A 23,942-nucleotide genomic window follows, 5' to 3' on the forward strand; every position below is an offset into this window, starting at 1 on the left:
GTCCCTATCCCCTGCTGTACACGTACTTTGGCAAAACAAATGTTAATTTGGTCCTGCCAATAAACCTGCATTGAGTACATACTACACACACACCTGTATTTCCTATATATCTCCCCACGCACAGACAGTATATTACAGACACATTTCGATAAACATATATATATATACACACAGGCATTTATATAAACATACATTTACACACAGTATATATATATATATATATATCTTTTGCACACATTGGAGGCCTGTTTGCAGCATTCTGGACGCTGCTTCTATAACACCACACTGACATTTCGCCTCTGACCCTCCAGCTGTTGTGGAAACTACAAGTGCCATCATCCCCCGTCAGGCGGTGACTGTGCAGGCATGCTGGGAAATGTAGTTTCCCCAACAGCTGGAGCTGGAAATCTGCACTGTCACTGCCCACAGACCGGGGGCGCCACTGACAGGAGTCATTTCTGGCGGCAGGCTACTTGGCACATACCAGGGCCACGTCCCGGGCCGAGCAGCCCATCAGCTCGCTCTCCGTACCCAGCTCCTCGGGCTCCTGCATCGGAGTCGCCATCTTCGCTCGGCAGGAGACTGCACCGGAAGCGGAAACACGTCACGACGCGTGGAGGGAGGGGGGAGATTGGTAGAGTCGCTGAGAGTGGGGAATGGAGCCGCTGCTCCACTGCCTCCTGGAGAACTACAAGTCCCAGCGTCAGTATCACCAGTGATAGTCCAGGAATAGCCGTGTTGTAAGAAGGTTTATATGACTGAATGGCTGCGGTACCTTGTCTGATAATGTGGATGATACATAGTGTCAAGTCCAGTAATCCGGCACCACTGCCACCTGGGAGGTCGGATTATGGAATATTCTGTATCATGAGATTCATTTTAATGATAGAGCACATGTAAGTCTGCCTCCAGCTCATCGCCCCCTGACCAGGCAGTGAGACTCCCTTGGCACGCCGGGCACTACAGTTACCGTGGTGACTGCTATGTCAGGACTGTATGGTGCACGGGGAGACCCCTCTGTGCCAGGGTGTGGCCATGGAAACGACTGCCCATCGTGTCCGGCACATGCATGCCCAGATGTATGGAGCGTGCTCAGCGCCTGCGCCCGCTCCTGGCAGAAGGCCTCGATCAGATCAGTTTTCACATGTTCTCTCCGTGTTGTGTCTTAAGGGCCAAATGTAACCCAAAACACTGATGTAAATCACAGAGCCGGTGATGCCAATGACCTGAAATGGTGGCCTCACCACAGAGCAGACCCCTCCTAGGGCACACAGTGCCTGATGGTGCTCCACATCTCACCACAGAGCAGACCCCTCCTGGGGGAACACAGTGCCTGATGGTGCTCCACATCTCACCGCAGAGCAGACCCCTCCTAGGTGAACACAGTACCTGATGGTGCTCCACATCTCACCGCAGAGCAGACCCCTCCTAGATGCACACAGTGCCTGATGGTGCTCCACATCTCACCGCAGAGCAGACCCCTCCTGGGGGAACACAGTGCCTGATGGTGCTCCACATCTCACCGCAGAGCAGACCCCTCCTAGGTGCACACAGTGCCTGATGGTGCTCCACATCTCACCGCAGAGCAGACCTCTCCTAGGTGCACACAGTGCCTGATGGTGCTCCACATATCACCACAGAGCAGAGCAGACCCCTCCTAGGGGAACAAAGTGCCTGATGGTGCTCCACATCTCACCGCAGAGCAGACCCCTCCTAGGGCAACACCGTGCCTGATGGTGCTCCACATCTCACCACACAGCAGACCCCTCCTAGGTGCACACAGTGCCTGATGGTGCTCCACATCTCACCGCAGAGCAGACCCCTCCTAGGGGCACACAGTGCCTGATGGTGCTCCACATCTCACCGCAGAGCAGACCCCTCCTAGGGGCACACAGTACCTGATGGTGTTCCACATCTCACCGCAGAGCAGACCCCTCCTGGGGACGCACTGTATCTGATGGTGCTCCACATCTTACCGCAGAGCAGACCCCGCCTAGGGGAACACAGTGCCTGATGGTGCTCCACATCTCACCGCAGAGCAGACCACTCCTAGGGGCGCACTGTATCTGATGGTGCTCCACATCTCACTACAGAGCAGACCCCTCCTAGGGGCGCACTGTATCTGATGGTGCTCCACATCTCACCGCAGAGCAGACCCCGCCTAGGGGAACACAGTGCCTGATGGTGCTCCACATCTCACCGCAGAGCAGACCCCTCCTAGGGGCACACAGCCCCTGATGGTGCTCCACATCTCACCGCAGAGCAAACCCCTCCTAGAGGCACACATTACCTGATAGTGCTCCACATCTCACTACAGAGCAGACCCCTCCTAGGGGCGCACTGTATCTGATGGTGCTCCACATCTCACCGCAGAGCAGACCCCGCCTAGGGGAACACAGTGCCTGATGGTGCTCCACATCTCAATACAGAGCAGACCCCTCCTGGGGGCACACAGTGCCTGATGGTGCTCCACATCTCACCGCAGAGCAGACCCCTCCTAGGGGCACACAGTACCTGATGGTGTTCCACATCTCACCGCAGAGCAGACCCCTCCTGGGGACGCACTGTATCTGATGGTGCTCCACATCTTACCGCAGAGCAGACCACTCCTAGGGGCGCACTGTATCTGATGGTGTTCCACATCTCACCGCAGAGCAGACCCCTCCTGGGGACGCACTGTATCTGATGGTGCTCCACATCTCACCGCAGAGCAGACCCCTCCTAGGGGAACACAGTGCCTGATGGTGCTCCACATCTCACCGCAGAGCAGACCACTCCTAGGGGCGCACTGTATCTGATGGTGCTCCACATCTCACTACAGAGCAGACCCCTCCTAGGGGCGCACTGTATCTGATGGTGCTCCACATCTCACCGCAGAGCAGACCCCGCCTAGGGGAACACAGTGCCTGATGGTGCTCCACATCTCACCGCAGAGCAGACCCCTCCTAGAGGCACACATTACCTGATAGTGCTCCACATCTCACTACAGAGCAGACCCCTCCTAGGGGCACACTCTACCTGATGGTGCTCCACATCTCACCGCAGAGCAGACCCCGCCTTGGGGAACACAGTGCCTGATGGTGCTCCACATCTCAATACAGAGCAGACCCCTCCTGGGGGCACACAATACCTGATGGTGCTCCACATCATACCGCAGAGCAGACCCCTCCTAGGGGAACACAGTGCCTGATGGTGCTCCACATCTCACCGCAGAGCAGACCCCTCCTAGGGGGACACAGTACCTGATGGTGCTCCACATCTCACCGCAGAGCAGACCCCGCCTAGGGGAACACAGTGCCTGATGGTGCTCCACATCTCACCGCAGAGCAGACCCCTCCTAGAGGCACACATTACCTGATAGTGCTCCACATCTCACTACAGAGCAGACCCCTCCTAGGGGGGCACTGTATCTGATGGTGCTCCACATCTCACCGCAGAGCAGACCCCGCCTAGGGGAACACAGTGCCTGATGGTGCTCCACATCTCACCGCAGAGCAGACCCCCTCCTGGGGGCACACATTACCTGATAGTGCTCCACATCTCACCACAGAGCAGACCCCTCCTAGGGGCACACAGTACCTGATGGTGCTCCACATCTCACCGCAGAGCAGACCCCTCCTAGGGCACACAGTGCCTGATGGTGCTCCACATCTCACCGCAGAGCAGACCCCCTCCTAGGGGCACACAGTACCTGATGGTGCTCCACATCTCACCGCAGAGAAGACCCCCTCCTAGGGGCACACAGTGCCTGATGGTGCTCCACATCTCACCGCAGAGCAGACCTCTCCTAGGGCCACACAGTGCCTGATGGTGCTCCACATCTCACCGCAGAGCAGACCCCCTCCTAGGGGCACACAGTGCCTGATGGTGCTCCACATCTCACCGCAGAGCAGACCCCTCCTAGGGCACACAGTGCCTGATGGTGCTCCACATCTCACCGCAGAGCAGACCCCTCCTAGGGGCACACATTACCTGATGGTGCTCCACATCTTACCACAGAGAAGACCCCTCCTAGAGGTGCACACAGTGCCTGATGGTGCTCCACATCTCACCACAGAGCAGACCCCTCCTGGGGGCACACAGTACCTGATGGTGCTCCACATCTTACCACAGAGCAGACCCCTCCTAGGGGTGCACACAGCACCTGATGGTGCTCCACATCTCACCGCAGAGCAGACTCCTCCTAGGGCAACACCGTGCTTGATGGTGCTCCACATCTCACCGCAGAGCAGACCCCCTCCTAGGGGCACACATTACCTGATGGTGCTCCACATCTCACCGCAGAGCAGACCCCTCCTAGGGGCACACAGCACCTGATGGTGCTCCACATCTCACCGCAGAGCAGACCTCTCCTAGGGCACACAGTGCCTGATGGTGCACCACATCTCACCGCAGAGCAGACCCCCTCCTAGGGGCACACAGTACCTGATGGTGCTCCACATCTCACCGCAGAGCAGACTCCTCCTAGGGCAACACCGTGCTTGATGGTGCTCCACATCTCACCGCAGAGCAGACCCCCTCCTAGGGGCACACATTACCTGATGGTGCTCCACATCTCACCGCAGAGCAGACCCCTCCTAGGGGCACACAGTGCCTGATGGTGCTCCACATCTCACCGCAGAGCAGACCCCCTCCTAGGGGCACACAGTACCTGATGGTGCTCCACATCTCACCGCAGAGCAGACCCCTCCTAGGGGCACACAGCCCCTGATGGTGCTCCACATCTCACCGCAGAGCAGACCCCTCCTAGGGGCACACAGCACCTGATGGTGCTCCACATCTCACCGCAGAGCAGACCCCTCCTAGGGGCACACAGTGCCTAATGGTGCTCCACATCTCACCACAGAGCAGACCCCCTCCTAGGGGCACACAGTACCTGATGGTGCTCCACATCTCACCGCAGAGCAGACCCCTCCTAGGGGCACACAGCCCCTGATGGTGCTCCACATCTCACCGCAGAGCAGACCCCTCCTAGGGGCACACAGTACCTGATGGTGCTCCACATCTCACCTCAGAGCAGAATCCGCCTAGGGCAACACCGTGCCTGATGGTGCTGCACATCTCACCGCAGAGCAGACCCCTCCTAGGGGCACACAGTTACCTGATGGTTCTCCACATCTCACCGCAGAGCAGACCCCTCCTAGGGCAACACCGTGCCTGATGGTGCTCCACATCTCACCACAGAGCAGACCCCTCCTAGGGGAACACAGTGCCTGATGGTGCTCCACATCTCACCGCAGAGCAGACCCCTCCTAGGGGCACACAGTGCCTGATGGTGCTCCACATCTCACCGCAGAGCAGACCCCTCCTAGGGGCACACAGTACCTGATGGTGCTCCACATCTCACCGCAGAGCAGACCCCTCCTAGGGGCACACAGTACCTGATGGTGCTCCACATCTCACCGCAGAGCAGACCACTCCTAGGGGCGCACTGTATCTGATGGTGCTCCACATCTCACTACAGAGCAGACCCCTCCTAGGGGCGCACTGTATCTGATGGTGCTCCACATCTCACCGCAGAGCAGACCCCGCCTAGGGGAACACAGTGCCTGATGGTGCTCCACATCTCACCGCAGAGCAGACCCCTCCTAGGGGCACACTCTACCTGATGGTGCTCCACATCTCACCACAGAGCAGACCCCTCCTAGGGCAACACCGCGCCTGATGGTGCTCCACATCTCACCGCAGAGCAGACCCCTCCTAGGGGCACACAGTTACCTGATGGTTCTCCACATCTCACCGCAGAGCAGACCCCTCCTAGGGCAACACCGTGCCTGATGGTGCTCCACATCTCACCACAGAGCAGACCCCTCCTAGGGGAACACAGTGCCTGATGGTGCTCCACATCTCACCGCAGAGCAGACCCCTCCTAGGGGCACACAGTACCTGATGGTTCTCCACACCTCACCGCAGAGCAGACCCCTCCTAGGGGCACACATTACCTGATGGTGCTCCACATCTCACCGAGAGCAGACCCCTCCTAGGGCACACAGTGCCTGATGGTGCTCCACATCTCACTACAGAGCAGACCCCTCCTAGGGGAACACAGTGCCTGATGGTGCTCCACATCTCACCACAGAGCAGACCCCCTCCTAGGGGCACACTCTACCTGATGGTGCTCCACATCTCACCGCAGAGCAGACCCCCTCCTAGGGGCACACAGTACCTGATGGTGCTCCACATCTCACTACAGAGCAGACCCCTCCTAGGGGAGCACAGTACCTGATGGTGCTCCACATCTCACCGCAGAGCAGACCCCCTCCTAGGGGCACACTCTACCTGATTTTGCTCCACATCTCACCGCAGAGCAGACCCCTCCTATGGGCACACTCTACCTGATGGTGCTCCACATTGCAGTGTCTGCTCTGAATAGTAAAGACAGCATAAAGCGACTCACATTGGGGAGCCCAGCACATGGTATTATCCAGCTGTCACTGCACACACCCCTTAATGTCCCAATAATCACAGCGGTCCCCAGCACACTTTGCAGAAGTCAATAACCCCACTGCTATAGTAACTGTCACTTCCCCAATCGTCTCAGCAGTTGACAGTACACTACTGCAAAAGTCAATAATTCCACTTACCCAGTAGTCACACCAGTCTCCATACACTACTGCAAAAGTCAATAACCGCACATTTAGTATCTCCCACTTCCCCAATATTTACAGCTGTCCACAGCACACTACGTCAAAAGTCAATAACCCCTCTGCTATAGTAACACTCCCACTTCCCCAGTAGTCACAGCAGTCTCCATACACTACACTACTTCTTCAAGAGTTAAAACGGTCTAGCACACAGATCTGAGAGGACAGTCCTACTACCCCTGTAGTCACAGGTGCCCCCTCCACCACACTATTTAAAACCGTGGCTTCCACCTCCTGTGTAGTCACAGTAGACCCACCACCTCAGATCATTGTGTACACTCTTCCATCCACAGTAGTCACATTGTCTCCCTCCACCACACAAATGAGAGTGGACACTTCAACCGATTCCCCAGTGGTCAGAGTGGACAATCTCCCATCCAAAGTAGCCCACTCAACCGCACTGTGGTCATTGCCACTGACCAATCCTCTCCACCACACTAATCAGAGTGGGCATTTAATTCCCCCAGTAGTCACAGCAACCCCCCAATTACATTTATCAGAATTGCCACTTTCACCATGAGTCGAAGTGGCTTTAGTAGAAGCAGCAGCCCTCCACCACATACAGCTTACTCTGTAGTCTCCGTATTTGGTGAATAAATCTATACGAAACAGACCTTGACATCAAGATGTAATACCTGTAATGCCCTTATGGTGGTGCTGGTGGCCCTGCTATCCTTAGAATGGTTTCATACTATGACAGAGTCTCATCACAGTCAGTGTTATTTATCCCTTTATTATATTTAAATATACAGGTGAAATCTGACTAGAAGACCTCCTCTATCAGAAGACCACCTTGTTATACAGATCAGAATTCTGGTGACCTATTTTCAGTTCAGATATATGGTATGTATTTTTGCTGTTCTTTGAGAAGATCACCCCTTTAGGACATCATGCATTATTACTAAATAGACCTGACATGGCTGGTGTATTTACTGTGATAATCCTTATCAAAATGGCTTATATAACCCTTTATGAAAGAATCTCTGCCCACCTAGCCTGCTTTGACATCTCCTCAGTGTCTCTTCTCCCTGCTGAGATCTCACACTGCTCAGTACAAGCTGCAGCTGTCACTTATGCTGGGTGGGCAGAAACTGAATACACTTGGACTCATGAGATCTCTCACTCTGCTCATTTTAATATTAGGATTATATATATTATAAAACATATTTTCTAAAACCTTACTAAGGAATTGTCTGTTAATTTAAAAGAGAAAACAAAATTGGAAACTCATAAAAAAAAAAATTGATCACAATTCTGGTGGTTCGATTTTCTTTCTCTTTTCAGCATTTTTCCGGTTGGGTTAATTACAACAATCTTATGTTTTGATGGGCCCGACTTTTATGCATGCGTAGATACCAAATATGTTTATTTAAAAAAAAAAAAAAAAAAAAATACAAAAAATTATTCATTTTTGATAGGAAAAAAGTGGGTGATTTTAAGATTCTAATTTTTGTATTCTTCATATTTATCATTTTTGTAATATTTTAATTTTCTTTATTATGAAGGAAGGGGAATGAGTTAATATATATTAAATAATTATAAATATGAATGTATTTTATAACTAATATATATATTTATAAAAAATATATATTAAATCATTACACATCACTATATATTTTTAGAATTTTTATATATCTATGTATATATATAATTGTTATATATATTAAATAATTATATATTTTTAATATATAGATATTTAAAATCATAAATAATTACTGTATATATTTTAATAATTATATATTAAATAATAAATGATTAGATATTTTTAATTTTATATATAATAAATAATTACATTTTTTTTACTGTATTTTTTAGTCCTCTTATACTATATACTCCAGTCTATAGTAGAAATCACGTTCTCCTATGAACAGTAGCTACAGACTGGCCTTTACAGGAGCACTGCCGTGGCAGACACTGTGATTTTCAGCAGGCCCCTGCCTGCCAAGGTAACCCATCAGCAATCCACAAACTTGTCATTGGTGGGCAATGGGCTCGTAGAACAGCGTGCCCCCCACACTGCGCACTTTAAATGTTGCGGTCAGTGATTGACAGTATAATTTCTTAGACTCTGCATTATGCGGTTCCTCTGTTTTTCCTCCTGGAAAGGTAAGCATATATTGATAGCTGGCCTTTACCATTCGCTTTGTTGGAGCGGGTTATGCCAGCAGTGTCAGACTGTGTTTGAACATATTCCATTACCGCAAAGAATGGAAACACCCAGCCGTTTGGCATACAAACACCTGATGAAAAAATACTGATGTGTGAATGAGGCCTAAGGGCAGGTACAGACGGCCATAGCTTCTCTCATCCGAGAGAAATTGGCCGATTATGAAAATGACACTCTGATCAGAATGTGATCCGATTCTCTCAGATGAGAAGAAAATGAAGAACAAATTTCTCCCATTTTCTTGATTTTGTTAGTATGTGGACATCGGACTGCACTCGGATGTCATCCAAGTGCAGTCCGATGGTTTCCACGGACTGAATGACTTGCATGGCCGAGTGCGATCCAAATATCAGATCAAACTCGGACAATGCAGCGATTTCTTTCCTCGGAGAGATTCTGTCCTAGGAAAAATTTGGACATGTGCACGGCCCCATAGAAAACATTGGTCGGAGTGCCATCCGATGTTTTGTCAGATCACACGCGGACCGAAAATACGCTTCATTTCAGGAGACCTAAGGCTGTGTGCCCACAATGAGTTTTGTTGACTTTTTGACGTTGCTTATTTTTGCTGCTGCAAAACTGCAGCATTTTACAGTTCCAAATCAGTGGATGGGATTTATAGGAATCTGATGCCCACTGTGCTTTTTATTTTACTCATTGTAAATTGACCTGTGGTGCATGTTGCAATTCCACAATATGTTATTCTCTTCTTTTGGGTATGCTGAGTTTTATGTGCTAATTTTTCCCCATAGACTTGCATTAGATGCAGGAAAAATGCACGTGTGTTTTAAGTGCGTTTCCGCTTTGGAAATGTATCAAAAGCGCATTTAAAGTTTTGTCAAATACCAGGAAACCTCAAAATAAAGCAGCTTTATTTATAACATAACGGCAAGAGACAAAAGTGTAAGAGTGTAAAATGCGATAAAAACCCATGTAAACAAAAAAGCACACAAAACCGCATATATAAAACGCAAGTTTACATAATGATTGCAGAAATTCGGCAATATAAAAAACTCACCGAAAGCTCATCGTGGGAATGTAGCCTTGTGCATATGATGTTCTGATTGCTTTTATTGTATTTTGTGTGGGACGTGCAGTGATTGGAAAAAAAAAACGTTAATTCTGGCTTTTTTTTTTCGTCACAGCATTTACCTCTTGGGTTATTATTATTTTTGTCATTTATTTATTTGTAGATTGGGGAAAAAGGGGATGGTTAAAACATTTTCGATATATTCTTTTTTTTATATTTTTCCAAAATGAATTCTTTTTTTTTTAGTTCCCCTAGAAGATTTGAAATAAAGATCTAACTATAAATCCCATGATACAGGAGCCATGGACACAGTGACCCATGGACACAGTGTGTCGCATGTATGTCCACGTTTCAGGAAGGGGTTAATATATTTTGTTTTTATTAGCTTCAACCTTTCTCATGACGTTAGTTCCTCTTAGGAGGTTAGGGACTTTTGACAGGTGTAGCCTCAAATAAAACCCCAGAAACTGATAATCTCCGATGCTGCACAGCTTAAAGGGGTCATTCAGGTCTTATATATTGATGATTTATTAATATCAGATCAGTGGGGGGGTCACCTGTTGGCAACTCCTGCCCTGCCGTGGTTGGATGTACGTGGTCTACGAGACCATATACTGTGTAGTGGCCATTCTTTGGCACTGCAGATCAGCTCCTGTGGCCCTTTCTTGGTGTTTCCCTGCACAGCGTACAGCACAGCTACATAGTGGATGGTTGGTCAGTGAAGATGCCCCAATGCTGACTCGAGATTTTAGAATCAGTGTCCACAGATAATCCCACTGTCCCTGTTTCCAGCGTTTTCCCATAGAGACATCCTGCAGAGAAATGTATACCATATGATGTGTTACTTACCATGGGAGTCAGACACATATGGCAGGAGATTGAACAATCCAGCCATATATATGTTTACTCCATAAAAGCCAAAAGTTACTGGACCGAGCTCCCAATCTGGGGAACATATACATACAGGGCAGATTTACTTTTGTAGTTGTGCCAAAACATTGGCACAGATAATTTTAGACAGATTTCTCATTCAAACTTTGCAAAAAGAACCGATGTTTGTGCTGCGCTCAAGACTTTTCAAAGGAGGGGTTTACTTTGTGTTATTTTTTAACCTCCAAATAATGGTCTGAAATATACCAGACAATATCATATGAAAAAATGGAAAGAGAGTTTAACGTGCACCAAACTTGTCCACAAGTCTTTGAAGCAGCACTCATCAGTGCAATAGATTTGGGGCATTTTCTGGCTGTTTATTTTTTGCTGTTAGACAGGAAACGTAAATCTACGTCCATACATAGCTGGTGGCCGCATTGTCCTCGTACGTTGCTTTCAGTGGGTACAGAGTAATATTTGGTCATAGTTACCACAAAGTGGCAATTTTCCAAATTGTCAGGGATGCTCAGAGCCAGTTGGACGTGGAGTCGAACATGAAGTCCCTTGACGTTGACTAAACGAGGACTCATTTATACAGAGAAGCTGGAGCTTCTACCTGTTCTACCCCCCCAGTATGTTGTGGGGGGGAGATTGCAAAAAGACTGGGTACACGACAACTTTGGTCGTGACAACTGTCGCACAACCAAATTTTGATAGGTGTCGCATTGCGACCCCCATGGATACTGCGACCTCAACAAGCAAGTAGCAAGTAGTCCAACCACATCAGTTTTTTTGTGACTTGCTTGCACAGTACCCTTAGGGTTGCAATGCGACCCTATTCTCATGTATTGTGCTGTGATGTGGCAGCGGCACCTAGCGAACTTTGGTCTCGCGACAAGTGTCATGGCTAAAATCACCATGTAGGCCCAGCCTAAAGAAGACATTTTCACTAACTTTACAAAGCCATGAGGGCAGATTCCAAAAGGCTATAATTTTAAAGGGTCAACTCCTCAGCATCTCCTAAACCGACACTGATAAATCTGTTGCCACAACCACATTTCTTACATGCTTACTTTGACGCAGATTTGCCATAGATTCACCGAGGGTTATATCTGCAGCAATTCGGCAGCATTTCTTTGTGTAAATCCACATAAAATATAATATTAAATATGATATCAATATATAATACTGTATGTCATGGTTGAACCTATGATGCCCTCTAACCTTTGCAGGTGAGCTTAATGTGGCGTCTCTATACTTTTGGATGCCCATCTCCAGCTGTTCAGTATTTCAGTACTTTTTCCACAACTTGTAGTTCTCTAGCAAGGAGCTTAATGGGATATTCACAACAGGTGTTTGATTCATGAATCACCCAATAAATTTCGGGATTCAATTGGAATTGGCATTGAACAGTCCTCTCATCACGATAGCCACATATTGACATCATGAGACCAAGATGGCACCAGACACTTGATGAACAGTGCCTCGCCATTGTGGGGCTTCAAGCAGGATGTTCTCAGACAGAAGTGGCCACTGAGCTCAGAGCACCAAAGAATCATAGGCAGGTTGTAACAGAGAGAGACTTTAAGAGTCACAGAAAGGCAGAGAAGTGGACGTCCTTTGGCCACATCCCACACTGATGGCCGCTTTATTATGAACAATGCTCTTTGGAACCGGATGATGAATTCCACACAACTCCAGGCACATGAAAGGGAGGTGAAAGGCACGCAAGTGTCACATCGGACCATTCTAAACCATTTACATCAGCGTGGCCTGCGTGCTAGACAACCTGCAAGGGTACCTGACCACATCACCAGGCACAGGCATCATCGTCTTGCCTCTATGCTAGATGAGGGACCAGTGGGCCTCAGTTCTGTTCACTGATGAAAGTTGATTCACGCTGAGCAGAAATGATGGCGGTCAACAGTATTGGAGACGTCAAGGAGCGTTCTATACATCAGCCACTGTTGTCACTAGACGAGTCTTTGGTGATGGTGTTACAGTGTGGGAGATGTGTCTAGTCAATGCAGAACTGCTCTACACTTTGTGAATGGTACAGTGACAAGCCCCTACTACTCGAGTACCATCATTAATCCAGTCATTGGGCCTCTCCATGAACAACACAGGTCTAACTTCATCTTCTTAGACGACAATCCTCCAGCTCATCGAGGTCACATCATTAGGGAATGGCTTCTAGAGACTGGGGGTCCTCAAATGGAGTGACCTGCACTTTCTCCAGACCTGAATCGGATAGAAAACCAATGGGATCAGCTGCGTCTCAGTGTAACTTGTAACTGCACCCCAGAACCTCAATGACCTGAGGGCCGCACTTCAAGAAGAGTGGGGTGCCATTAGAGATGAGCGGATATCTTCGGTTCCCTCTTATTTGGCAAGCTATAGCGCTTATCGAATAAGCTGCAGAGGAAACCCGGCTTCCTGGATCGCGCTGGCTGATCAGCTGATCGTCGCCGCAGCTGTATGTGTCACAGCACATACATGGAGAGCCCAACACACATGCTTAAATTAATCAATTTTGTGGAGACCGTAGTAAGAAGAAAGACTACCACAGAATGGCATATAATATAAAAATGTACTTTTATTAACAACATTTAAAAGCAACAAATGACAAGAAAGGTACTGGAATAATTAATGAGGGACTAAACAGCCATAGGAAACCACTGAAAAAGTAATGCCGACCAACTGTATACTTGTTTTCACATATCCTACTGAGTCCAACACTATATGGAAAAGTAAGCGTGTATAATATCCTGATATTAATTAATGCCAAAGGGCATAACAATGTCCAGGATATATCGCTACCATAACTGATACTGAACCAAGATGGCACCATGATTTCAGTGGCCAAAAACATTTAAGATGGTTTAAGGAAGGTATAAAAACATACCAAAGGTCAGGTAAGTGGAATTCCCCGGGCGTACCTCTGCCCCGACGCGCGTTTCGCACTGCTTCTTCGGAAGGCGTGTCAGGGCAGGGGGCGACCTGGTTTAAATGGAGGGTCCACTTGTGCCATTGGATACCCCTAATGAAGAGCATCTGTGTGTGTCAAAGAGCCGCGGTACAAAACCAGTTCTGATAAAGAGCGCCTGCGCAAAACAGGAGATCCTATCTGAGTGTAATCAATTCACATGAACTGAGCATGTGTGAGTTGAAAAGAATATGACTCATCATCTACACCAGAGTTTATCAAAGGCAGTATATACATAGACTGACCCTCAGCCAATGACAGAAGTGGTCTGCAGTCACATGAGCGCTACTTCAAAGGTCCTAGTCTGGCCAAATTTTACTTCTACCTCTGAACCAATGGAAAGCACAGCCTGTGGTCACATGACCGCTATCTCAAGGTCCTAATTCAGACTGGATTTGCTATAATATGCCCCTAAACAAATGTAAAAATACACCATTTAATAAACAATCGGAGCTACTATAAAACAGACAGTCCAGACTCCGATGGCATAAATAAATATCCTAATACACAGTATATAAATACCACAGGTAAGGGCATAACCTAATGTGAGAAGGGCAAACAACGGCGCATGCATGGCATGTTAGGAACTGCAACACCAATGGGATAGGCATCATGCGATCACACGACCCAGCAATCACCAGACCTATGAGGTCCGGGAACAGCAGGATGGCAAGAGATCACACTTTGCCTCTCAGCAGCCCCACATAGAACATGCTTAAATGCCCGACTGCCTCGTGCCGTGCATGCCAATATCATCACTAAGACAAGTGATTAGTGGTAGCGGTCACATGATGTCATCATCACTTTTATCAACTTTTCTTCCATGATATCTTCACGTCACCTGCAGCCAATCACTACCCTCAGCAGTCTCAATCCGCACATGCCTGCATCAGCTTTGGGTGCACTCGATGTCATCGCCATCACTTTTATCATCTTGCCTAATGTTAGGGTTTTTTTTTCTTTAAAAAAAACAAAAACTCAGCCCCTTTAATTTAACTCTTTGACTCTGGAAACTTTCCTCCTGTCACAAAAAAGTTTTTTTTTTGTTTTTTTTTCTTTCATGCTTCCTGATCTTATGATCACCTCCCACCTTGCACTGTAAAAAAAAAAAAAAAGTAGAAAGAAAATGACAGAGAGATAGTGGAGTCGGCCAATGATCAGGGAGCTGGGTGACATAGTGACAGGATCTGACAGCTAACTGCAGGGGAGAGGGCCTGTGAGCGATCGCCGGCCAATCCCAGGGACAGGGACAATAACCAATCACGAGCCGGCCCTGCACTCGCCAATCACCACCCGCCTTACATGCAACTTCAGGAACTGGCTTTGCTTTCGAGATTGCTTGCCAGAAAGGGAGAACTGTGCATGGCCAGAACTGGCAGTCCCCTGCCCTGCAGCTGCACACTTGCCCTGTGGAATATACTGCCCCGGACACCTGGTATTCATACTTTGCAAAAAAAAAAAAAAAAAACATCCTCCTGCTGCTGCAAGTTCACTTTTAAAAGAAGAAGAAACAGGTAGATCCTGAATTTTTTTTTCATTTTTTAATTATTATTATTATTTTTATTTATTTTTTTTGCATTTACCAGTTACGTCCTATAATCCGTATACCCCGGCCCGTGCTGCAAGTGCCATCGCCGTTAACAAGCTCTCCGTGCAGGGCCACGAATAGCATGCCATAGGACAGGTCGCGTTGACTCGGGGACACAGTCTTGTTTCGGCCACAGGGGAATGTTCGCAGGTGTCACGTTTCTGCTGCGTGCGGGGACGTCGAGGCTGGCACTCGTCCAGGGGGCTCGCACTCTCTTTGTAATGGGAAGAAGCTGGCTGCGTCCACAGGCTTCACATGTGCTGCTGTCAGGACCGACATATGGAATTAGGAGTGGAGGGATCAGGCTCCTGGCTCTAGCTCTTTTGGTTCGTAGGGAATTTTTTTTTTTTTTCAAGTATTGTTTTTGACGAGGTGGGGAAATTTTAAATTGGCTTATGGTGTAGGGGAATTTCACGTAAATTTTGAGGTAGTGGTACATGGATCATGTCAGGTTCACTGCTGCTAATATATTATAACTGCTGCTTGACTTATTTCTATATATACTGTATTTTTTTTTTTCCTAAAAATTTAACTTTAATTTACGGTGTATGTAAGAAAACAAATTGGCAGTACTCAGATGGATAAAGGTTATTTATATATACATACATACTGGCTATATGTATGTGTGTACGTATATATGTATGTGTGTATATATATATATATATATATATATATATATATGAAAAATGGCAGCAGAATGCCATTTTAGAAAGTGAAAAAAAGTTTTGTTTAATAGCACACATTTCGGTCCAAAGTATGTACATATATATGTGTGTGTGTGTGTACAAATATATATAAATGTACTTTGAATCGAAATGTCACCTTCATGGGCTATTAAATAAACTTTTTTTCCCACTTTTTCAAATGGTATTCTTCTGCCATTTTTTTTATCTCTTATATTTTATATATATATTTTATATTTTCGTAGAAATAGGAATTCTTCAAAATTATATACACATTGATGTACGGTAATTTAAAAACATCCCAATAGAAGCAAAACTATTTATTTATTTTACTCATTTATATAGCGCCATTAATTCCACAGCACTTTACAGACATCATCACTGTCCCCATTGTGACGCACAATCTAAATTCCCTATCAGTATGTCTTTGGAATGTGGGAAGAAACCGGAGAACCCGGAGGAAACCCACGCAAACCCGGGGAGAACATACAAACTCCTTGCAGATGTTATCCTTGGTGGGATTTGAACCCAGGACCCCAGGGCTGGAAGGCTGTTTGTATTGTAATACATTTATGCATTTTTGTTAAAAACATATATAAAACAAAACTAAAAAGCTAGATATTATGGTGGATGTTGGGCACTATACGCCCCTAGACAAAGTGTGTGTGTGTATATAGATACGGTCCATATAAATATAATCGTTCAGCTATAACGTTACTCAATCTTACTCATTGCTTTTTCTTTTATCTCGTGACAATGGCACCTGTCAAGGATGAGATACGGTTGTATCCGGCTTCCAAGTTAATGCGAGTTGGAAGCAGGAAAAATTGAGCAATGGTAAAGGTTCGGATTGCCAGACAATTGGGCAGAACGTCTCCAAAACAGCAGGTCTTGTGGGCTGTTTCCTGTATGCCGTGGATTGTACCGACCCAAAGCGGCCCGTGAAAGCCCGTGAAATGACACCTATGGATTCGGCACCAATGTCATGGGCATCCAAGTGTTGTACGTCTTCGTTGCGTGCCGGTAGTGGAGGCTCTCCTGTAAGGTCCGATACCACAGAGGTGATAATGTTACGTAAATTGCTTACAGAGTTACCGCTAGACGCTGTAATCAAAGGCCATGGCGGACATATCATTGGTGCAGCCGCACAGGGGCCCAGGAGGTGCGGGGGGCACTGCCATCTCTAAAGCAGGTGGAATTGTGCTTTATGAGGAGCTACTGGACTGGAAACGGCCCATATATTGTTCTCGCACCGGGATCCTTTTCGGTTTATGTCCAATTCTTGTGGAGTCAATGGGTCAAGCAGTCTTGCACCACGGGGAGGACCTAGATATTATTAAGTTTGTAGATGTCTCTACTATTGACCCCCATCATTTAAATAAAAAAAAAGTATATGCAATTATAATCTGCATCGTCAGTCTGGATAATAGAGGATGGTTTTGGCTTATTAATGAGAGGCGCATGTGACTCGTATGTCTCGGGGCTCACTCCTATGGCCATATTACAGCTCTGAGTGGTACGGATCTATATAGAAGCCGCCCATTGAGCCTAATATACCTCTGATTTTTTAATTATGATGATAATTCCTTGGCACAGCACCATAAGAAAGCACATTTTGGCGTGGCGTGGGGTCCACACGTTTCGGCATAGCGTCACCGGTGAAATGACACTTAATACGTAACTTTTTCTAACTTTTCAGTGTTTGCGGAGATTATATTACACACGCTCAGTTGTAAAACTTCCATTCTTTAGTTGTTTTTTTTAAATTGCAATTTCTGCCTTTTTGCATCTCGAGTTCGTGTTCATTCCTTGTTGTGTGCGCTCTTTGGAGATTTTATGTTATTTTTTTTGGCTGCAGCCCCCCCCCGGTCCTATAAATCACTATTCCGCCAGTCACGCATAGTTCAAGTTCAGAATTGTAGCACATCCCGACATAACTTTATCAGAAATTTTCAGTAACTTTCCACTGAAGCTTTAATATGAGCATGTCAGCTTCTTTTTTTTCTTTTTTCGCCCAAATAAAACCAGACTGATTGGATTGAGGCCTGGGATTTTAATTGTGAAAATTCAGATAATTATTCATTGTGTTATATAAGTTTCACATTAATGACCACACACTGACTAGTCCAGCCGGAGAACTGCGGCCTCAGAGTTGCGGTGTTTTTTATGTAGTTTTGTGACGGTATATTTTTTATGCACCTTATTTGACTTTTTTCATGATTCGGTCAGTGGGAGATGAGTGCGTTAAAGATTTATCTAATGGTTCATGCACATGGCTGAAGTGTGGCTCTACTCAAGCTCGTCCAACAAGTGACCTGTGGCCTCAGAGTTGCGGTGTTTTTTATGCCGTTTTCTGACGGTATTTTTTTTGTGCACCTTACTTGACTTAGTAAATGATTCAGTCAGTGGTAGATGAGTGCGTTAAAGATTTATCTTTTGGTTCATGCACATGGCTGAAGTGTGGCTCTACTCAAGGTAGTCCAACAAGTGACCTGTGGCCTCAGAGTTGCAGTGTTTTTTATGCAGTTTTTTGGCGGTATTTTTTTAAAAATAACACCTTACGTGACTTTTTTTAATTAATCGGTCAGTGTTAGATGAGTGCATTAAACATTTATCTAATAGTTCACGCACATGGCTGAACTGTGGCTGGGCTCAAGCTAGTCCAACAAGTGACCTGCGGCCTCAGAGTTGCGGTGTTTTTTATTCAGTTTTTTGGCAGAATTTTTATTATACACCTTACTTGACTTTTTAATGAATCGGTCAGTGGTAGATGAGTGCGTTAAAGATTTATCTATTGGTTCACGCTGAACTGTGGCTGTGCTCAAGCTAGTCCAACAAGTGACCTGCGGCCTCAGAGTTGCGGTGTTTTTTATACAGTTTTCTGGCGGAATTTTTTTTATACACCTTACTTGACTTTTTTTAATGAATCGGTCAGTGGTAGATGAGTGCGTTAATGATTTATCTATTGGATCACGCACATGGCTGAAGTGTGGCTCTACACAAGCTGCAACATGACACCCATAAAAGTCTGACTTTTGTATACCTTCGTAACTCATACAGAGGCATATGCAAACAGATTTATGACCAAAAATCCTGGCACCTTTGCAAGCTATATTGCAGAGTCTTGAACGGCACATCTACAACGAAAGCCGAGGATGTATCATTGCATTGCTAGTCAGCAAATGTCGATGCGATGTCTGCAGCGGGATATATCACTGTGGCAGTAATTATACCTTAAGGCTATGTTTCCACCATGAGTTTTTCACTCTGCGTATTTTTGAAAAAATGCAAGTAATCTACATTATCCGCAATATCAAAAAAATCACTAAAAGTTCCTAGTGTGAACGTAGCCTAAAGGATTTATTGAAGACGGCCAGGAGGATGTGAGTTCCGCATACAGATCAGATACGCAATAGATTTTCCTGGTGGAAAATTTGCTGGGTTTTTAGGGCCTGTGCACATGTTTACTATTTGCAGCAGATTTTTTCTTCTTGAAAAATTGACAGGATCAACAGTGCATAAAATAGGTGTTTTTTTGTTTTTTTCTTGCTTTCATTTTTAATTAATTTCTACTTACATTTTTTTCCGTATTTATTTGAATGGGTAAAAAAAATTCTGCAGAAAATGCTGAAAGACGCTTTGATGGTTCAAGTCTACCTGAAAAAAATAAACCGCGTGTGTGTGAGATTTCGGAAATCTCATTCACTTCGCTGGTATCGTAAAACGCTAGGGTTTAGTTGTTTTTTTTCCGCAGCAAAAAAGACTGGAGACGCACTAGAAAATTTGCGGGTTTTTTTTTTTTATCTGTGGATTTTCCTGATCTAATACAAGTCTATGAATAAAATCTGCACATAAAACTGAGCAAGAGAAATTGACATGTTGCGGATTTGAAACCCGCACCGCGGGTCAGTATACGCTAAGTAAAGGAGAACAGTAGGCAGGAGAGGTCTATAAATCTCATCCTGATTGCGTTTTTGACTACACAAAATTATGCAACATTAAAAACTGAACAAAAACTCAATGCGGGCACACGGCCCTAGTGTCATGCTCCGTGCAAATTTTGTTGCGAATTTCACCCAGTGTAAAGGGTGAGGTCAGCAATGAGTTTGCCTGCCGTGCATGCTAAAATCCGCACTGCAGGTCATTTTACCTGTGGAAAAATTGTTCAACATATAGATTTGGATTTTTAACAATTTATTAACGTATCTGGTGCTGTTTTATGCTGTGAGTTTTTCACATGACAATCCACACTTTGTTTTTCTCCTGCTGTGGGTATGTTTGGCTACCACTGGTGATGAGCGAGCGTGCTCAAATAAGGTGTTATCTGAGCATGCTCGTGCGTTAATAGAGTGTCTTCGGCGTGCTCGAATACTATGTTTGAGTCCCCGCGGATGCATTTCTGGCGGCTGTTCAACAGGTGCAACACATGCAGGGATTGCCTAACAAACAGGAAATCCCTGCATATGAGACATGCATCCGTGGGGACTTGAACATAGTATTTGAGCACGCTGAAGATACTGTATTAACGCACGAGCATGCTCAGATAACACCTTATCCGAGCATCCTCGCTCATCACTAGATACCACCAATCAGACATATCCGATCCAGGACCTGCTTCCGTGACTTCTGCTTCGGTCACTAGGTGCCGGTGATGGAGGAGATGTCGGGACTAGAAGCTGTGGGTGGCATGGGCTCTGCCCAGCCACTGAGACTGGGGTGCCTGGGACTTGTAGTGCCGTCCAGTCTTGCAGTGTGTGTGTGCTGTTCAGCGAGAAAATTGGACCCGCACTGCAAATAAACGAGAATTCTGTGCCATACACCATAAAAGACTAATCCGTAAAGGTAAGAGAGAAAAAGGTGCATTTAAGGCACCAGTAACCAAAAATAAGGGAAAAAAAAAAAAGAGACGCGTGCAAAAATTCAAAAATGGGAAAATATCTTTATTTAAAGAATGAAGATGCACAGGAACGACATAAAAACAAAAAGTAGAGGAAATACTTTTTGTTGAAAAAAAAAAGTCTTATCGGAATAAATAAGGAAAAAAAGAATCTCACAATCAACCTAATGACATGGTAATTCTGAAAATAGGTAGATATAAAGGTGTTACTAAAAAGCAGAGCCAAATGCGATATATGCAATAAATGCTCTAAAGTACAAAATTAATTGCTATATATAAAGAAATATATACATATTTGGTAGATATGGTAGAAATAAAGGGGAGGAGAGTAAGAAAATGAATTAAAAAAAAAAAATAAAAAAATATACACTCACTGGCCACTTTATTAGGTACACCTGTCCAACTGTGTGTTAAGACTTAATTTCTAATCAGCCAATCACATGGCGGCAACTCAGTGCATTTAGGCATGTAGACATGGTCAAGACAATCTCCTGCAGTTCACACCGAGCATCAGTATGGGGAAGAAAGGTGATTTGAGTGCCTTTGAACGTGGCATGATTGTTGGTGCCAGAAGGGCTGGTCTGAGTATTTCAGAAACTGCTGATCTCCTGGGATTTTCACGCACAACCATCTCTAGGGTTTACAGAGAATGGTCCGAAAAAGAAAAAAAATCCAGTGAGCGGCAGTTCTGTGGCCGGAAATGCCTTGTTGATGCCAGAGGTCAGAGGAGAATGGGCATACTGGTTCGAGCTGATAGAAAGGCAACAGTGACTCAAATTGCCACCCGTTACAACCAAGGTAGGCAGAAGAGCATCTCTGAATGCACAGTGCGTCGAACTTTGAGGCAGATGGGCTACAGCAGCAGAAGACCACACTGGGTACCACTCCTCTCAGCTAAGAACAGGAAACTGAGGCTACAATTTGCACAAGCTCATCGAAATTGGACAGTAGAAGATTGGAAAAACGTTGCCTGGTCTGATGAGTCTCGATTTCTGCTGCGACATTCGGATGGTAGGGTCAGAATTTGGCGTAAACAACATGAAAGCATGGATCCATCCAGCCTTGTATCAACGGTTCAGGCTGGTGGTGGTGGTGTCATGGTGTGGGGAATTTTTTTCTTGGCACTCTTTGGGCCCCTTGGTACCAATTGAGCATCGTTGCAACGCCACAGCCTACCTGAGTATTGTTGCTGACCATGTCCATCCCTTTATGACCACAATGTACCCAACATCTGATGGCTACTTTCAGCAGGATAATGCGCCATGTCATAAAGCTCGAATCATCTCAGATTGGTTTCTAGAACATGACAATGAGTTCACTGTACTCAAATGGCCTCCTCAGTCACCAGATCTCAATCCAATAGAGCATCTTTGGGATGTGGTGGAACGGGAGATTCGCATCAGGGATGTGCAGCCGACAAATCTGCGCCAACTGTGTGATGCCATCATGTCAATATGGTCCAAAATCTCTGAGGAATGCTTCCAGCACCTTGTTGAATCTCTGCCACGAAGAATTGAGGCAGTTCTGAAGGCAAAAGGGGGTCCAACCCGTTACTAGCATGGTGTACCTAATAAAGTGGCCAGTGAGTGTATATATGTACCAAATCACAGAATCAGGTCATGGATGGACATGTGACCCACAAGGTACGCAACCCATAAGAGAATGGAAGAGGGAGAACGTAAGAAAGCCCACGCGTTATGCCACAAAATGTGGCTTCCTAGGGGGTAAAGCTAGAGTAAGCTGCTCCCTTCTTTGGCCAATAGGACTGCACCACACCTCATTGATGCTCCCAGCCTAGTGCTGAGAGCTGCCAGATATAGTTAGTTCTACTCTGGTTCGTTCAGGCCTGTGTTAGCTGCTCCTTCTTGATTGTTATATTCCTGTTGTCTGACCATGACCCGTTTCCTGACAAGTCTTTTGCCTCCTGCTTTTGTACCTGTGCTGCCCTCCTGGATTCTGACCCTGATACCTGAACATTCCTCCCAACCTGCACCATTGGCCAGTAGTTGACTCTGTGGCCCCAACCCAGGGTTCGCTGTGTAAGTCCAGGTCTCTGTACAGCGGTTAAAGGGTGAACGCCTGAGATCTGGTAAACGTAGCAGTTTGTGCTTAGCCTGGTATTGTTTTTACAGCTGCTAGGCGACCACTGACAGAGCCATCCTAGCGGTATGCCATTGTTTTTTATGATAGAAAAAAACATTTTGTCCCATCTTGTATTTTTATGTTCCATGTCGGTTGTGAGTGTATGGAGCAGGTTAAGGAGATGTGTTATACAGCTGGAATCGGCTCCTAACAGCAGTGTCCAGAGCTGGCTCTGATTGCTGCTGTTTAATTCCTTAAATGAATCAGTCAATCTTAAAGAGAATAAAAAATAAAGTAAAAAAAAACATTAAGTTAACCATAAACATATTTGGCATTGCGGTGTTTTTTTATAAAATCGATAATATGTCATTTTTCCATCGTTTCACCTCCACCCAAAACATGCAACAAAGGGTGATTAAAGTGTTGTATGTACACCAATATGGTACCAATAAAAAAAACATTAGCTTGTCATGCAAAAAAAAAAAACCCAAACCTCCAAATATGTTATGCATTATGCTCTCAAAATGGTGACAAACGTTTCTACAAAATTCTAAAAAAAAAATAAAAAAAAAAGCTATACACTTGATATAGCTGTAATTGCATTGTCCTTAAAAATCATAAGTAATTTTTACCTAGACGATGACCACCTTAGAAAAAAAAAAAAAACGTTGGTGGAGTTGTGTGGTTTTTTTTTTCTCCCACCGTTTAACAGCACATCATATTAGATTATGAAAGTTGAACTAGTCCCGCCAATAAACCCTCATATACGGTATGTTGATGGAAAAAAATGGCTGGCTTTTGGATGTTTAGGAGGGGGGGAAAAAACAGTCAGTCTTGAGCTTCATCAAAGATGCCGAAAATGAGGGCCATTAGTAAAGGTTTATGCATGTCTGTAGTTTAGTGTGTTACGGTACATTATGGGATACTTCTGTCTCTGTATAATACAAGTTGACTGTAGTGTTGCCTAGAAATTTTCCTTTGATGTACATTGT

At 45.8% G+C, this 23,942-nt stretch overlaps 2 protein-coding genes across 4 annotated transcripts in view; one reads left to right on the forward strand and one right to left on the reverse strand.

Moving 5' to 3' along the window:
* UBR2 (ubiquitin protein ligase E3 component n-recognin 2) overlaps positions 1-621 on the reverse strand; it is a 173,155-nt gene extending 172,534 nt beyond the window's left edge. For both annotated transcript variants that reach the window (XM_073553434.1, XM_073553433.1), the window contains exon 1: positions 485-621. In XM_073553434.1, coding sequence (XP_073409535.1) covers positions 485-565 — 81 coding nt within the window. In that variant the 5' untranslated portion in view covers positions 566-621. The remainder of the gene's footprint in view (positions 1-484) is intronic.
* TRERF1 (transcriptional regulating factor 1) overlaps positions 566-23,942 on the forward strand; it is a 213,170-nt gene continuing 189,793 nt past the window's right edge. Inside the window, exons 1-2 of one of the 2 annotated variants that reach the window (XM_073553435.1) lie at positions 566-702; positions 7,397-7,487. The gene's annotated coding sequence lies outside the window, so the exon portion shown is untranslated. Of the gene's footprint in view, positions 703-7,396; positions 7,488-14,980; positions 15,215-23,942 lie in introns of those variants that run through there. The other variant, XM_073553436.1, reaches the window with a different exon arrangement.

This window comes from Dendrobates tinctorius, unplaced genomic scaffold (genome assembly GCF_039654945.1).
Source record: "Dendrobates tinctorius isolate UK_male_01 unplaced genomic scaffold, ASM3965494v1 ptg000201l, whole genome shotgun sequence".
Lineage (NCBI taxonomy): Eukaryota > Metazoa > Chordata > Amphibia > Anura > Dendrobatidae > Dendrobates > Dendrobates tinctorius.